Raw genomic sequence first — 18,602 nt, 5'->3', positions numbered from 1 at the left:
AGTTACAAATTTTTTTCATTTTAGAGCTGGAATCTGTTTGTCAAGTGAGCAGAGAGGTTCTAGCCAGAGTGTATTGGTCGCTGCGGTCAGGTGGTCATTGTTGTTTAACTTCATCCAATAGCCCAGCCCCACACAGCTGCTCACTCAATTCCCCTGGTGGGATGGGGAAGAGAGTCAGAAGGGTGGAAGAACATTTGTGGATCAAGATAAAGGCAGTTGAATAGGGAAAGCAAAATCTGCGCACAAAGCAAAACAAAGAATTCACAACCTCCCATGGGCAGGCAGGTGTTCAGTCATGCCCAGGACAACAGGGCTCCAGCACACCTAATGCATACTTGGGAAGACAAAGCCATCACTACAAATATCCCACTCTTCTCCCCACTCTATGCAAAGCGTGGTGCCTTATGGTCTGGAATATCCCTTTGGTCATTTGAGGTCAGCTGTCCTGGCTGTGTCTCCTCCCAACTCCTTGTGCCCCCCTCCAAGCCCCTTGCTCATGGGGTAGGGAGCATTAAAGGCCTTGGCTCTGTGGAGCACTGTGCATCAGTAATGAAAATGTCTCTGGGTTACCAGCACTGTTTCCAGCACAAGTCCTAGGCATGGCTCCACACCAACCACTGAGAACATTAAAACTCGACCACAGTCAAAACTGGCACAGTCAGTGAAAGTTGTAATGTGGCCTTGGACTATCATAAAGGGCACTAGGCAAAATTTACTTGATCCTGAAGCAGTTAAAATGCAAGGTTGCATTTCTGCAGAAAGTAAATGTTTGCTGTAGTTCACTTTTATTTTCTTATGTACAGATTTTTAGGAGTCAGTCTTCTCTGTTAGTCTGGCATCTCCATTTTCAAAAACTAAAACCGACATAGCTGCCTTTTAGTGAGGCTTCTTGAGATAACATAAGGCAGAATATAAATTGAAGAAATTGATACCTCAGAGCAGAAAATCCTTGCCTTGGAGTGTAGGCAAGCTGATTTCCTTATTGCCAAAAGGAGGAAGACAGGCTTCTTCAGCTTGGACTGGATAACCCTGCTGCCTTCTGATTTTAAGTTCTGGTACTTCTCAGGCTTTGTCGTGCCTTGACTTAACAAGTAAAATTGGTTCATCAGTCTGCTGGAATTCTGTTATGTTTTAGGAAGTTAAATCAGCTTACAGAAGGATCAAAGAAATCCCAGAGCCAGCAGAAAGTAAGCACCAGAAACAGTCAGAGGCAGGAATTCTCTGTTCCTGGCAGTGACTGTGAGTGGTACAATGAGCTCACTGCATCTTGAGGATTTGTAGCTGAAGAGCTCATTTAGCCATGTTCTGAATGAGTGGGCAACTGAGTTTATGACAAGCTGTGTAGAAGGGAGAGGAGACATATTTTGCTGAAGTCTATTTTAGCTATTAGTCACTTAAGATGATCTGGAAGGTGTTTGGAACAGTTTGAAATAATTTGACCAGTTGCATCATTGAAGTTGCTGACATTCTACACACATAAGGAGGAAATATAATGTACAGATATCTCCCCTTTGTTTTAAACAAAAAAATTTTTGGTGCTCTTTATCTTTTTGATGCAGTGGGGGTGATAATGGCTCCATAATTGGGGTGTGTGTCTTCAGAGAGACAGGCTGGCTTGTGATTAAGGCTTGTATTTGTGAAGAGAACTTTGGTATCAAGTGCCTTGGGTTCAGATGCAACTGTCAGACTGTACAAAACATCTATTATTTATTTCTGTTTCAGTTTCTAGTGTATGACTTATGAGAAGCTCATCCCATAAAATTGTGAAGATAAATTTTGTAATGAATATTGAGTAGTCAGATAGGCTGGCAATGAACTTACTAAAAAAATCCAGTATGTAATCTTGTTAAAGAGTGTCTTTGTTAAGCATTATTGTGTAGATGTTTATATCTATCTGTTAAAGCAACCCTTTTAAAGTAACTGCATGTCAAGATTTCAAAAACAATCTAGGCAATTTAAGTACATGCAATTTTCCAACTTAGTGAAAAGTGTATTAAATCACTATGATCTATTTAAACATCTCCACTTGGGTGTTAATGTACCCTTAATTGCATAAAGGTCATGTGTGATCAGTAGCTCAAAGAGGGCAAAGTTGGTTTTACAGTTTGATAAAAGGACCCTAGGCTAACAGTGATAAAAGTATCTTAAAGTACTAAAGGGATTTAATTTTCATGTTTAAGAGATCTCTGATCTTCATTTTGTTGCTACTGGTAGTTAATAGATAGTGAATTTGTATTCCTGCAATTTTATGTTTCATTTGAAACTTATTTATTTTAGAAAAATAACCAGTATAAAATAAATAGTAACGAAGCCTTAGTGGAATAAACTATGGATATATATGGCTATATGTTGTGCTAATTTAACAAACTGAAGGAAAATTTAAGTGTTTACACTTAAATTGTTGATGGGCTAAGGAATACAGAAAGGACTTAAAATTTTAAACTTCAAATCAGTGGAAAAGCAGATTTACTGAACAATGTTAAAAGGTTGAAAAGATTACATATGTACATTTTGCACATTCTTGGGCAGGAGAAGCACAAGAAGCACCTGTGGTGCACAGGGCATTTGGAAGGTCCCACATAATAGGCTTAATCATGGTCTATAAAGCTTGTCAAGCAGGAACTGGCTCAGAGGCCAGCTTGGCAGGAGGAACCCCTGTGCGTGCTGTGCTCTCCACAACAGAGCTCAGACACTGTGGCTCAGGAGTCATTTATTGCCCATGCTAACTTTGCTACCATATCCAGGAATTACTGCGAGGGGAGGGACAGTACTGTTATTAGGCACATTCCAAGGATGTATTGACCGCTATTGCACAAGCTTAATACTCTGAATCAGCAGATTCCCATGTCCAGGGAAGTTCTCTGGCAATGTTTCATTTAGTAAGATACTTGAAGCTATAATTAATTGTGAGGAGAAAAATTTGGAGAAAGCCCCCAAAGGTAGAAGAAAATTTAAGTATTGCTATCATGATGTATTTCACTCAAATACTAAGATTTGCAAAAAATTGTAGCTGGAAGATGTTTCCATTTCCTACAGACAGTGTTTTCTAGGTGGACATAGTTTTGGCAAGTGACAAGAGAGCAAATGAAATGTCACAGCCTTTAGAAGAGCACTGACTTCGTTGCCTATTTGGTATTTGCCTATTACCCATGTGAGTGAAGAAAAAGCAGTTATCCCATGTTTCTTTCCATCTTAGAAAGATTGCTATAGTCTTCATTCAAGAGATGAAGTTCATCAGTCTTTCCCTCCATCACAACATAAAAACTGTCACTCATTTAAGGCTCTTCCCCAAGTGGTACAATCCAGCCAGTTTTCTCCCACTCAATCCAGGGTTCATGCTGTGCAATAGTCTTCTAATAAACCTAATAGTCTTCTTTTTGGAACTTTGAGTTCCAAAAAGCAATTAGTATTGATAGTGAAAAAATGGAATTTTAAAGAATCTTACTTCTTTCATCATTTCAGTGGCTTTAAAGACACTTGGACCTTAGATCTTAATGACTGTTTTGAACATTATACTGTGTATAATCTGGTAATTCAGGCTGTATATTAGTACAGCATTCAGGGAGCTTTTAGTCAGAAAATTGTCTGTAGGAATAGTATTAAGATTTAGTCTATTTTCAGATTGAGCTAGTGAAAGCTTCTTGAGGTCATAAACAGGCTGAGGTATTTTAATTTATTTTGTTTCTGTGTTTCAAAAGCCATAAAGGATTATTCATCCTCTTTCATAATAAATACTGATTTTTCAGGAAAACCAGTTCACTTTTTAAATTCCAAGGTTATTCCTTCAACTATGCTGTCAGTAACCTTTATGTAATATCTTGTTTCTAATAAGGCTATAAAGATTTAATGACAGAATAATTTTCTGTGGAAAAACAAGTGGAACTTTAACTAGTTAGCTCATTTACTGATGATGCACAAAACACCACAGTTAGGATCATTTGTGTTATGTGTTTGTTTCTGCATGGCTGGTAGAATAAAAATTTATTAAAGACTGTCATTCAGTCAAGGGCAAAAGGTAGTGAATATGCAACAGAAAAACCTTTTGTTGTATTTTTCAAACAAAACTGAATTTTTGACTGATTCTTTTAATTTGAATACAAACATGAACAAAGTAATATAACAGGTGGTGAAACTCATTTGCAAACACAGCAAGTGAAAGAGGACACAGTTTTTTTTAGAGGAATGTTTTTTCTGTATGAAATATTAGAATATTCTCCTAAGAAGTTCTCTGGATCCTTTAAGTATCTGGTTCACACAGGTGTGAGTTTTCCACTGTGATTCAGAATGGAGAATAGGGCACCCAAGCTCATAGTCTGGTGTGCAGGGCACAGGACTGCTGTTTACCATGCAGATGCATGAAGAATCCAGTTAAATACTTGGAACTAATACTTTCCATTCCTGGGACAAGAACAGAATAAGACTTGGAACAAATTTCTGGCAGTAGGGAGGAGTGTTTCTTTTTCTACCAGTTTGTTTTCTCAGTCATCCGTGGATGTGGGTCAGAATGCTTCATCTTGGCAGGTGAGAAATGCAGAAACTGAATTAGTAGAGAGTATCCAAAGAAATTTGAGGTCAAACCTCCTAATAAGCCTGTATTTTTGCCATGCAAAACATTCTCTCTTAGAAAGAGGAGGAGCTCAGATGAGAGGTGGAGCAGGCTTCTAATGGAACAAGTACAGCATCCATCATCATATTTATCAAAAGTGATGAGAACTGAACTGTGGTGTTATTACCAGGTTTGTAATAAATGTTTGCTTCATAAAAATAATACTCCTACCTGTAAGCTTTGTAAGGGTCTCCCATATTAGACATGAGCATTTACAGACAATAAGTAAAGATTCCTAGAGGAAAGTTTTCTTGAAATCCTCTCATTTTTGGTTTTGCATTGTAGTGTTGATACTCGCTCGTTTCTTTTGGTTTGTTTTTCTGCTTGGTACTTGCACAGATTTTTTTCACTTCTTTTTGCCCTCTGTTTTTTTGAAGGCTTACAAGAGTGTTGTTGAAATTGCAGTACCAAGCTCTATTGAGCTGGTGCTGGCAGAAATAATTGTATATATCACTTGTTCTTTCAAGTGTTTCACTGGTAGCAACCAATTATTTCTATCACCAGGTAGCTGACTAATGGTGGAGAGGTCATTTGTCCTGGAAAGACCTGATCAAACTGCTATGCTTTCTTTGTAATATGTTTAAAACTTATTTTATTGTTAGAGTTGCTTTTTTGTTCTTTTTTTCCCCAAAAAGTATAAGTGTACACTGAGGAGAGTATTAGAAGGATTTTATAGAATCCAACAGAGTTCACTGCAAATACAAGAGTTTAACATAATGCACTGTTTACTCCTATTTCACTGGGAAAAAGAGATGATTGAATACAATTTCCAAAGGATCTGGATAACTCTTAATGAAAAAGGTCATCTTAAATCCCATTTACTAACACCAAAAGTCACCTCCTACTTTCAACCCACTTCATCAGTATCACATTGTAAAGAAACAAAATTGTAGAATTCTGCCTCTCAATCAAATCTGTTGATTACAAAAAATCTGCATGCTCTTGTTTATACATTGAACTTCTTTATGTTTCTTTTTTATATGACAGAATACACTTGCCCTCTGAAGCTCCTTAAGTGCCTTTACAGCTTTGCAGTCCCTTGTTAGCCTTTTTTAATCTTCTTGAACGTTGTTCAAATTTGATAGCTTTTTTTTTTTAATAAATAAACTTCCACTTTCTACATTTGCTTCTTTGCAAAACATAATTACATCTAAAAAGATTTTAATTTCTAACTTGATTTAAGCACTGTTTATTGGTTTGGGGGTATTTTAATGGTGTTTCATTGTCTGTTCTGTCCTTATGTATTTTTAATACTTGATACATACAGTTTATTTTACATGCTTTTACATCCTAACAATTCCTTTACATTCTAAGTTAGGGATTTGAATAAGCAAATGTTTCTGCAATAAGAATATGATGTGGTTTATCAACAGAAGTCTGAACCAGAATTAGGCTCTGTGGTGTTTATTATATTTAGCAGTGCTTACTTGCTTCAGTTAGCTCCTTTATGAAGAAAATATAGACTAAAGTTGCCAGTGCAGCCAGGTTCCATTCAGAGCTGTGGAAAAATACGTGCACACCTCTGAAGATCTTGCTCTGCTACACAGTGTTCCTTTTGAAAGGAGCTTCAGTATTCCTGCTCCAGGCAGTGCAAGGGGTTTTGGTCTCAGCAGGTATTGGTCTCAGCAGCGTTGGTCTCTGCAAACACACATGATGAAAAACTGCCAGCCTACCCTGTAGAACTGTACTTTTAGCCTGTGTATGGCCTTGTGCTCCTGTAGCATTTCCAGACACTGTTGTCTGAGTGACCATCATCTGTGTCCCAAGTGTGCCAGAACCATGCAATACTCCAGTAACCAGGAAAGGGCATTTAGCCAATGAGACTGAAGCAAAGGTAAATAAGAATTTAAACCATAACCTTGACATCTGTGCATGAACTTCCCTTAATTTCTAAATTCCAGAGTATTTTTTCAGAACCTCTTTGTTTAAGAGGTATTGCAGGTTTTCTAGTCTGTACAAGTTCTTAGACTATAGTTCCTTAGAATCTTTTAGTAGTCATTGAGCGATCTGACTAATTCTTATGATATGATCTCAACCTCTCTCCTGGAGAGAGCTGTGGGCAGTAAAATGTGTTGTTTTGACAGAATTTTTTTTTGCTCCCACCCTATCCACCCCCTGTGTATTATTCATGTTGCTATCAATTTTCCTTAAACAGTAGGATCAAGAAACTAAGTCACGTACTTAGTGTGAGACAGTGAAATCTGTGATAAACATAATTTCCAGGAGAGATTGATTCTACAGTCATTTGCAAAGACACATGCTAGAGTGGTAGGATATATGTGTTTTGGTTTGGTTTTTTCATTTGGTTCTTTTCCTTGGGCTCACCCTCAGACTGAGAATTTACTTTGTTTACTTAAAGCCTGCTTTATGTTTTAGAACATTCTTTTCATGATTCTTTCAAGACCCCCTCCCTTTTTTTTTTTTTTTAAGCAATGCTACTGAGCTGCGAGGTTGCTAAAGAGCAACAGAAGTCACAGAATCTCTCTTTGGAAATGAGATGGTTGCCATGGCAATGCTTCCAGCTGCTTCTTGTCCCAGTTGAGAAAATAATTTTTAGACTCCTATATTACAAGGTTAAGCTATAATGTTTTAAACTAAATCATATAGATAATTGATTTAAGATCAACACATTGCTTTTGAAATATTTCAGGGCTGATAATCATATGAAATTCTTCACTCAAATATTTGTGCAGGTACTTCTCAAATATTTTTTTCTGTTTGTTCAAGTACTTGAGGTAAAACTGGTGCATTCAGATGGAAAATATTTTCAACTTACTGATTTTAGTAGATGTGTTTTTGTAGTAGAAATTATCCTGAAATCTGACTGTTGCCTAGATAGGTAGTGTTTAAAATATGACTCTGAGTTTGACTCATGCTTTGCAATATGCCAAATCTGGATCCGATCTGAAATGCTAGGTACTTTTAAAGTTTATTTTCTCTGAAGTCCAGACAGTTGATGAAGTGTTGGTTATTTAGGTGGTCTCTAGTCAACCTTACTTGGAACAGGATTATCACCAACATCTATTGTGTCATATTGTGTCTAGCCAACATTAAAAATCTCCAAGTACTGAGGTTCCACAACCCACCTGGGAAACCTTTTCCCCTGTTCCCTGCTCCAGGTGAACGAGCTTTCCCAAGTGTCCAGTTTGAATCTCCAAGTCACATGTTGTGGCCACTGGACTGTGTTGTTGTTAGACTATGGGATTAATCATGCTGAAAACCTGGTGAGATTTGGGTGAATAGTGACATGCAGAGGAGCCCTAGTCAGCATAAACAGTGAAAATGGAAGGGACAGACTTCTCTGCTCCTAAGGTTACCAAAGGAAAATTATTAGACCATTGTCCCTGGTGTGAAACCCAAATAAAAAATCCCAGAGCTCCTGGCACAGTGATGTATTGTCTACAGGGATTTGCTATGGGATACAGGGGAAAGAGCACTATGCAGCTCTATTATGGGATACTTGTAATGTGACTCTAGGAGCATGTAGAGCTTTCTATGAAATGTTCAGTGAAAGGACCAAAGGTCAGAAAATGAGGGATCCATGTAGCAAGGAGGAACAAACCTTGTTTGATTTATTTCTTGATTTCTTTATTTCTTGACCAGTCTTTCCTTGCTGATTTTCATTACCTTGTCATCCCCTGGTTTGGTTTTTTTTTTTGTTATGTAAATGGTTCAGAGAGGACTTGCTAGATTGTAAGGTACAAACACAATTTTATCCGTCCTTGCGACTTTGAAAATACTGAACTACTTCAGATTTTTGGAGAGGTTTTTCACTTAATCTGGCCTTCAGTCCTACTCCTTCGTTAAAATTCATTTTATAAAGTATCTGATCACTGCTTATGAAGTCTGCAACAAAAAAATCAGTGCCATTTGTCCTTCTCCCTCATAAAATAATGGGGTTTTGGGTTTAACTTCTTTTTATATCCAATCTATTTACAGAATATTTTTTGGGTTTTTATGTCCCTTGATAGAGGTAACCTTTTTAATCTTAACCTTTAATTTTATCATGATTGGTTATTGTGTTATCCCTACATAATCACTCTTAGGATTTGTCCTTTGACTCCCCTTACTTACACAACTTCATTCTGACTTTCAGATTTTTAAAGAACTTTTTAGCCAGACCTTTTGTGGTCTTACTATGATTCTTGTCTTTCTTTATGAGAAATAATTTGTCATTTCATCTTCACTATAATACCATTTATTAATTGCCAACCAGCTCAAAGAGCCTGTCTCTCTCAGACTCTCATCAAGAGAGAAGATGGTTGCCTAAGTTTATTGGTCTGCCTTTTATTTTTAAAATATATTTTCCTCACAATGCTGCACATACTTTCCCTCAGAATCACAAATTCTACTATCATAAGACAGATGTCACCTAATTGGCATTCCATGCAAGTATTCTCCAACAGTTTTCACCTGCAATGTTCATATCTGGCAATTTTTGCCACCCTTAGAGTAAAAAAATCAGATGTTTCCTATCAAGCTGTTTTTCAAAGCAAGATGAGTAACTTAGGATTTTTATTACCACCAGTCCTGTCAGCTAATCAAATAGTTATTTTCCAGTGTCTTCCATGATGATTGTTTTGACTGTATTTTTCAAGTTAGGTCAGTGTTTTTGTTGAAAGAAAACCCTCTTCAATTCTGTTCAGTTTCTACACCCTTAGAATTTAGCCTTGGGTTCAGCAGGAAGGTACAAAGAATATGTTTTTAATATTTACTTCAGTTCTTTCATAAGAAATCTCAAGAAATTTGCTGAATATTTGAAAAGTCAAATGTTTCTAAGAGTGTAGCATTTGTTCTGTTTTACATTTAGTCAAAAATATACTTTGGTTCGTTCCCCAAATAATGGTTCATCTCACAAAAACTGAATGCGTAAAAAGAGATTGAAAATTTGTATTGAAAACAGCCTTGTGTTTCAGCAGTTAATAACTGCTTTCTGCATTGTCAGACAAAACACACACTTCATATGCCAATGCCAGCTCATAAGTTCAAGAACAAGTGAAAGCTGTTATGAACATTTTTTTATATTACTAATCCTATGCAAAGACACCAAAGTGCATTTAGCCAAGGCTGCAAAGCAATTCAAAATCACTCAAAGCTGCAGAAGTATTTCTATGGCCTGATTTTGTTGTTCGGTGGGGCTTTGCTGGTATGTTAATTTGTTTTCCCAAAGCAATCACTTGTGCTGTGCCTATGAAACTTCTTTCAGGAAAGATGCTAACATACTTTGTTACGTGTTTTATGTGTTTTGTCATGTTAGATCTTTGTTTCTTGTGTTCCTCAGTTTACTGAACAATTTTCTTGCAGGTAAGTTAGCATTTTGCATGCTTCTGGAAACCGTGCAAATCCATAAATCACCCATGCCAAGCCTTTTGAAGGTCCCGGGTATGCAAGTCGCCAGCCTATGCCAAAGCCTTTCCCATAATGACAGATTCCGTCTTGGGCACAGTGATCATCAAATGACAGATTTTAAATTCTTGGAGAAGGAAGGAGGGGGCCAGCAGAACTGCCTTGGATTTCCAGAGAGATTGGCCCCCATCCTGAAGTGCAAAGGAGTCCAGAAAGGCAGAACATTCTCCAAGGGGGAAATCTTAGATGCAGGAGCAAGCTGTCCCATGTGGGAAAATGTGGCGAGGAAGAGTGGCCTGGCTGAACAGAGAATGTGGACAGGAACTCAGTGAGAAAAGATTTTGACCTTTGGAAGAAAGGTCAGGAATCTCAGAAGAAGTACAAAGATAATGTGAGCTTATGGGGAATACAACTAGAGGGGTCAAAGCACAACCAGAATTTAATCTGACTACTGCCCTAAAAGACAATAAAAATGTTTCTATAAATGCATAACCAGCAAAAGAAGGCTAAGGATAATCTCCATTCTTTATTGGATGCAGGAGTAAACAGTGACAAAGGACAAGGAAAATATGAGGTTCTTCAAGTGGTTGACAACAAGTTATTCTCCAGCTACTCAGCCCTGTGAACTGGAAAACAGGAATGGGGAGCAGGATGAAGTCACCACAATCCAAAGGGAAATGCTCAGCGACCTGCTCTACCACTCAGACACATTCAGGTTGATGGGGCCAGGTGGGAGCTGGCAGAACTGCTCACTGAGCCCCTTTCCACCATTCACCAGCCGTCCTGGCTAACCAGGAGGGTTAGGGGAAATGCAACATCTGCCTACAGGACTGGAAGAAGGATCTGGGAACTGCAGGCCTGTCATCCAGACCTTGGTGCTGGGGAAATTCATGGAGCAGAACATCCTGATGGCACTCAGGACAACCAGGAGATCAGGACCACACAGCATGGGTTTGTGAAAGACCCTGAGCAACTGGGTCTCCCATCACAAGGTGACCCACTCAAGTGGATTAGGGAAAGTCTGTGGATGTTGTCCACCTGGATCTTAGTCAAGCCTTTGATGTTGTTTCCCACAGCATTCTCCTGGAGAGACTGGATTCCTATGGCCTGGATGGGTGCCCTCGTCTCTGGGTAAGAAAGTGGCTCAAGAGACGGCCCAGAGGGGGGCGAGGGTGCCGCGTCCAGCTGGTGACTGCTCACCTGTGCTGCTCCCTCGGGCTCGGCTCTGGAGCCAGTCCTGTTTAATGTCTTCATCAATGACCTGTAAAAGGGGATCAAATGCACCCTCAGTCAGATTGCAGACAAGTTGGGTGGAAGTGTTGATCTGCTGGAGGGCAGGAATGCTCTGCAGAGGGATTTGAACAGGCTGGACCCATGTGCCATATGGATATGAAGAATGTATAAAGACTACTTCCACACAGGTGAGCCTGAATTGGAAAAATTCAAATGAATGATTGTCTGTTAAAGCTCAGCAGAATCAGAAAAATAATTAAAACTTCAGCTTACTTTAGAGGAGGAATATGTGGTCATTGGGCTAGGAAACAAAGTATCTTAATTAACATGCCTAACAACAAGTCATTGTAGCAATGTTTTATTTTGAAATCTGTATATTACCAAACCATACCTATCTAAAGTACTCTGACCTTAAGATCATGATATAATTTTTAAAAAACTGTTCTCAGAATCAAGATTGGAGAGGGAGATGCAAAGATTTTAATTGTTTTTCAAAGTTTTCATCTACAAAAATAGATGCCTTTCTGAGCATGACTGAATGAATGCTGGTGCCCTTCTCCCTTCTAATTAAACACTTCCCACTTCACTTCTGCTCTGCCAGCTCACACAAAAGTTTGGAAATCAACAAAGAAGCAAACAGCAAGAAAGTAAAGAGAAATGGAAAGACAGGAGAGGAGATAAACAGTGATGAAATATATGGGAATCAAAGGCACCAAAGATGCACCCAGTGTATACCAGGGTGATGTGAGACCCATCAATAAATACCAGTAGGGCCAATGGTGTTTTTCAGAGTGTATCTATAATGACAGGGTGGAAAAGTACCTTCTCCTACGTTTTCTTAGCATACTATTTCAGCAAGATCTGTATATGTTCAAAGCAACTTTATATTTCATAAGTTATCATACAGTATTTTCATGCCTTAGACATGGCTTGTAATACTTGGTACCCGCCATAAATTAGATATTGTCAAACACACAAATATCAGAAGTTCCCTTAGCTTCATAATGCTAAAAAAGAGAATATGTATTCTTAAATTTTTCCCTGTAGCTCTACTGCTGATCAGTGTCATGGAGAAGATACTGTTCTGACTCTCTGTGGACATCCTCCTGTGTAATAGATTGCTTGTACTTTAAAAGGAAAGAGAAAGATCACTGGGTTTTAAATGTTAGAAGCAAATATTTCCTAAGACATTTGCTGTGGGTATTGATTTAATTGTACATGAAATACAAATCCTTGCTGAAGATTAATTATTGAAGAACAGAAATTATGACTTGATTTGAATTCCAAAGTAGAGCTTGCACAGGTCAAATGTTCCATCAATTTTAGTTGTGATTTGTTTCAAGGATGGAATCTGATCAAAGCAGGTTGCAGGGTGGATGAGGGAGCTCAAAAACTTAAATGTTGTCTAATCTTTGAAAGGGTAAATGTAGATAAGACATCATCTAAAGGCTGTGCAGACAGACAGTAGAACTTTCAGATACATAGGTGCATAGCAATAATTAATTTATTTAGTTCATGACAGTTTTGATCTGAGTTAATATTAACTGACTCTTGATATTCCACATAAACTAAAATAGAAACCTGTTGACCACCTGATCTGCTTTTGTTTGCTGTATATTTAGAGCTCTCAGACACTGTTTCTGATTCATTCACATTAAAACAAGTTGAAGTAACAACATGGTTTATAGTTGGTTTGTTCTTAATACTTAAAAATCAAATAATTTCTGTGCAATTTAAATGTGACTACATTTCAGTAGAGCTTTGAGTTAATTCATCTATGCAAAATGGCATTGTAAATTTTAGCATCTGCCTGTGTCTATTTAAGCAACATAAATAATTTACTGAACTAAAATTTCTTCATGGTTCTCCACAACTATTGGTTAATAAAGGAAATTTAATTACTATGTCATTTTAATCATTATGGAAGAACTTTGTACTTTACAATTCATACATACTTTATTGCAAGTATATGTCAGAGCAAAGTCCAGCAGATTAAGCACAGTGTGAAATAAGGACTATGCAATTTTGCTGCATTTGAGATAGCACATTGGGTCTGATTTATTCGCCTGGACTTAAGTAGCAGGCAAAGTACAACTGTAGAGAGTGAGCTCATTTGTGTTCTTGGCCAGTCTTCACTTGAAAGAGGTAAGGTGTCTGCCCAGTGCTGTGTTCCTTGGGTGCTTTCTTAATAATTTTTAATATCAATTTTTATTCTGGAATTAAATTGATCTTTAAATCAATTTTCAATATTTATGCATAAAATATAAGTGAAGAAAAAAGACTGATATTCAAAAATACTAAAAGAAAACCAAAAAAGTTAAAAAAACCCTCCAGATCCAAGTTCAAATTTCATGACAATCAGGATTTGGGCTTGTGGGTTAGGGTTTGATTTAAAGTAATTTATAATTTAATACTTCATAATAGCAATAATAATCAAACCTTTCAGGGAAGATGATACATGACAGTAGAAAACACAAGTACAGCAGAATTTAAGTGCTTAAAGGGAAGGACTGTGCCAAATTTCATAGAATGTAATTTTCCAGTTTATTATGATCCCAATGTCAAATAAACAACTTTGCATAAAATGGCAAATTCTACTTTAATCTTAAATCATAGTTATTACTGAATAGTTTTAGGTGGAATAGGAAATTCTGGTTTGATGGCTTTGTGTATGGTAGGTAGAAAAATTAACTCTCAAACCAGAAATTTATTGCAATGATTTATTTTGGACATTTTTTAAAAAATACACTGAATTTTTTCACTCTGGAAAACTGTTTGCTGAATCTGCTGCTAAGTCATTAGATTTGTAAGGAATGTGACTTTGTTGCAACATAAGCCACTGTGGAGAAGGGTGCTGGCCTCTGCAGACTGTGCTGACACTGGCAGGAAATAAGCCCTGACCAAAGAGCTTTTTTGATAGATCTATTTTCTGCCTTCAGCAATGCCACTGTGGGGAGCCCAGTCCTTAAAAATAAATTTAAAAGAGCATTAAAAGAGTTTGATTTGAGTCTAAGTAAATATATCCTTTGAGAGCATAGGAAACATTTGTTTACCTGATTCGTTCTAAGCTGTTGTTGACAGAAACTCCTCTTCAGAAAATCTGGGATTTGCCTAAGTGAGGACCCCAGGATTTAGTCCAGTAATACCCTGAACCTTCTTCTGTACTGAATGAAGTATTAATGTACCCCAAAAGGTGGATAAAATGAGGCTCAAAGCGTTTCAGTTCAGTATATTGAACTTGAGGGTTTTGAAGAGGCTAAAGAAAGTCCTTTTGCTTTGTCTACTGAACTTGTTTTAAAAAATCTGATTGAAACCTGTGACCTATTACTTCAAGCTGTAGATAGAAATTCACAAAATAGCATAGTTCAGGTTAAGTGAGTTCTCCAGTGCATGGAAACCTTTCCAGCACTAGGAAAGCCTACTGCCTGAGTACTGATTGAGCTACAGACAGTCAGCAGAGCTAATGTTACTGCTTCTGTCTCTTTCACCATTGATGTCTCTATTTCACTATAGTTTGGATTCAGGGAATAAGAAAAATTTAACTCTGATAATTAAAAGTTGTGCTTTTTCTTTAGTCATTACATTACTCTTGATGGCTTTTTGCCACACTCAAAATTGCATTATGTTTCATTGCCTAGCGTGGCACAAGGTGAGAGATGTCCTAAGTGATTCAGCACAGCACTCTGTCAGAGAAATGAATGATTTGCCAGAAACAAGACATCGGGAAAGGAGAGATCCTTAAAAAATGGGAGCAGCCAGCTTTGACAGAGGCTTTCTGTATTGAAGCTCAGTATTTCAAAAGCTTTCTCCTTCAGGACTTTTGCACTAGAAGCCATAACCATTGGCACGTTCAGCTCCAATCTGTGTTTCAGCTCTGCACTGCTGCAGGAGGAGTGCCGCAGAAGGAAGATGCCACTGAGGAGCTCAGCAGGATTGGTGCTGCTCCTGCTCTCTCAGTGCTCTGTGTCCCTGGGCTCCAGAGAGGCCCTGGGCCTGGCTAATGCCCACCTCCTCCCCCAGAGGGACCATGAGAGACTGGGAAACGCCCATCAGAAAGGTACTCATCAAGGCAGCCAGTGATTTGGAAGTGTTCTGTGCATTACTTTATTGCTTTGCTGCAACAGTTTCAACCAACATGTACCAAAGCTAGCCCTGGAAGAATAATTTGCAACATGAACATGTCCTGCCACAAAGCCCTGAACCCATCTGTAGAAGTTGTTCTATAATGATCACTGAGAAGGGAACTGTGAGGTTCACTGTGTGCATTGCTGGCTTGGACATCACCATATAAATTACTTAAATAATCCTTCTATAATATCATGGCATCATATTTGGAGTCAGGTAGGCTATGTCTACCAGGAAAATGTAATTTTTACTGAATTTTTCTCACAGAGATAATAAAATTGTCAAGATTTTATTAAATACAAATTACAAATATTTTACAGTCTAATGACATAAGGACATGCCTTTCAACTCTATGGAGAAGTGAGTGATTGCAATTCATAAACAAATTTCTGAGTAACAGAACAATGAATGCCATCCCTCTCTACAAAAGGAATTCTCTCTCTATAAGTTCATACATATGTAAATGTATATTTAAATAAATTTTGTTCTGGCTCTTAAGAAGCTTGAGAATCAATTGTAAAATTCAGAGCACTGCAGTCTCAGAGATGCTTGATATTATACTAGAGCAAGAAGTTACTTTATAAATATGTTACATTTAAAAAACAGCAGTAAATATTTTAGCCCAATAGAGAGGGTCAACCCAAGCCTTATATGCCATTTTTGTTACCCTCTGAGTCTACTGGATGAGCAATAAAATGGAAAAGCAGTTTCACCCATCTTCCTGATGCTGGTGTTCAGCACTGAACAGAACTGTAGTCCTGACTGCAAATCCATTATAAAATTTAGCCTGGCGTTTGAGTGAAAAAAACTCCTCCTATGAAAATCCTCAGATGTTTATAAGCTTTATGTTAACAAGAAATATGCTTTAATATCTCTCTATCAGTGAAAACATGGCATGCATTTCAGAATTTAACACAAGGATGTTAGAGATGCCCGAAGTATAAACTGGTTCAAGAGAAATTAATTTGTTCATTGAGGAAAAGACCAGGTCTAGCTACGAATTGTCCTACAGATGGCACAGGGAATTGCAGACTTGCTGAGTACTCAGTCTGGAAGAACACTGGTAGAAAAGGAATGTACACAGTTTTTGGCTTTTCAACCATATTTCTGTCAAAAATACAAAATCATACTTCTGTTGTATGACAGAGTAACAAACCATTTTATGAATTTCTGAATATGTCCTGCATGTTCCTCCCGGAAATCTTCCCCCTTTAGCTGAAAAAATGGCCATCAGCTGCAATGAAGTCAGTCAGTTTCCAGTCTAAAGAGAGTAATTCAGTCACTCTAAAGGACAGAGTTCAATTTCTGAAATTTACTATTTGAACAAAATTTACCTTAATTTTTTTGTGTGTTTGTTTTTTCTTTCTTTTTTTTTTTTTTTTTTTTTTTTTTACTCAGACTATCCTAGGGATTGTTTTGAGATTTTAAAGCACTCCAAAGGAAATTCCAGAGATGGCCTTTACATCATCCAACCAAAAGAAGAACCAATTGTTGTCTTTTGTAACATGCAGGATGGTGGCTGGACAGTAATCCAGCACATTACAGCCAACAGCACTGTTGACTTTGACAGGACTTGGCAGGACTACAAATATGGATTTGGCTCTGTTGATGAGAACCACTGGTTAGGAAATGAATACATGCATCAGTTAACTGGCAGCTCAGTGCAATACATACTTGGAGTTAAACTTGTGAATCTAAATGCTGAAGTCAAATGGGGACAGTATGAGCCATTCCTGATTGAGGGGGAGGAGTCTCAGTATCGCATCAGGGTTGGCCTTTACAAAGGCAACGCCACTGATGCTCTGACCCTGGACACAGAAGCTTATCTCCATGACAACCAGAAGTTCACCACCAAGGACAGAGACAATGACAATTACTTTATGAACTGTGCTAAGCTGGAGCTCAATGGCATTCCTGGGGGAGGCTGGTGGTACGATGCCTGTGCTGGGGCAAACCTGAACCGCAGGAACGCGATATACTGGCAAAGAGACTGCAGCAAGCAACAGCCCTGCAAGTTTGCATGGATGATGGTCAAACCCATCGAGCACCACCAGTCGTACCCTACCAAGGCCTGCCCCTGTCAGAAAGTTGAACTGTAGACAAGCCATGAGTATTTGACAGGATCATGGACTATTTCTCAAGTGACTGAAGTGAACTCACTGACTGAGTAATGGCCCTAAGTAACCACAGCTGGAAATTTAAATTGGGCCTCTCTAGGGGCTTTATGTTGACATATTGTCCAATACTGGAACATGTCACAGAAATTTGCCAACCACACAAGTGAGAAACTGTCAGAAACTGAGGCCTTTACCGCAAGATTTAAATAACCAGAAGATTTAAATAATTAATTTTATACTATTTTAGCCATAAGACAAGTCTGATATGAAATGCGGGATATGATGTCTTGTACAATATATACCTGAATAAAAATGCATTTCAGAAGGTTTTGCACTGGTGTCAATGTTCATGACTGATTGCACATCTATAATTGCACATCTTCATATATTGCGCAGGAAGGAAATTTCCAGTTAAAAAGCTACATTTACAAAAGGCACACTGAAGTGTATTGTGTACCATAGGACTCCAACAGGCCTTTTCTTTCTAACTTTAGTGAATGGTATTTTAATATTTGAAATTGGAATTAACCTCATCTCCCATGGCTTCTTTCCCCCTTCATTGACTCTTCTTTTATCTCTACTTTTTAATGATCCCATATACAGCGAAGTATTCAGCACAGGCTTTTCTTCTCTGCCTTCATTTCAGAGCACTCAGCACTAATGGGATTGCCAGCTTTCCCATTTAAAGCCACTGATCCAAAGCTTACAACCCTTCTGAATTTTTCCCCCAAGAAACTGTGAATATATTTTTAAAAAGATCAGACTGATATTGCAATTGTTTGTTTATTCCTCCATTTTTACCCTGAAGATTACTTCACTTTATTTACCTTTATTTGACTGTTACTTCTCCCAGTTCCATGCTGTGCTTCAGTGTTTTCTTTTTTTAATACCACTGTGAGAAAAGAAGAGAATGCTGCTTTATTTCACATTTAAGAGTTTCAATTGTTTTAGTACTCAACATTGACATCAATTAAACAGTGCCTTTTTTCTAACTATAAAATAAAACAAAGATTAATTATAAATTATTCTGTTTTAAAACAATAAACAAAAATATTTAAATTTTTATGACCTTGAAGATCTTGTTTTCTTTTACCACTGTTTGAGTTGCTTCTCACAGTTTTATATCATTAGAATAACTGAATGACAACTGAAGAGTTTTTATTGTTGCATTTACA

The 18,602-nt window shown here is 37.8% G+C and overlaps 1 protein-coding gene across 1 annotated transcript; it reads left to right on the top strand.

Annotated features, from left to right (window-relative positions):
- Positions 1 to 9,651: 9,651 nt before the first annotated feature.
- On the top strand, positions 9,652 to 18,037 carry LOC102071573 (fibrinogen-like protein 1-like protein). Its single transcript, XM_005479899.4, has 3 exons — positions 9,652 to 11,373; positions 15,058 to 15,242; positions 16,709 to 18,037. Exons 2-3 carry the CDS (start codon positions 15,095 to 15,097, stop codon positions 17,407 to 17,409), a joined length of 849 nt encoding a protein of 282 aa, XP_005479956.2. The 5' UTR covers positions 9,652 to 11,373; positions 15,058 to 15,094; the 3' UTR covers positions 17,410 to 18,037.
- Positions 18,038 to 18,602: the final 565 nt, after the last annotated feature.

Source organism: Zonotrichia albicollis, chromosome 6 (genome assembly GCF_047830755.1).
Source record: "Zonotrichia albicollis isolate bZonAlb1 chromosome 6, bZonAlb1.hap1, whole genome shotgun sequence".
In the NCBI taxonomy this organism is placed as follows: Eukaryota; Metazoa; Chordata; class Aves; order Passeriformes; family Passerellidae; genus Zonotrichia; species Zonotrichia albicollis.
This window is presented reverse-complemented; position numbering and strand designations above follow the sequence as displayed.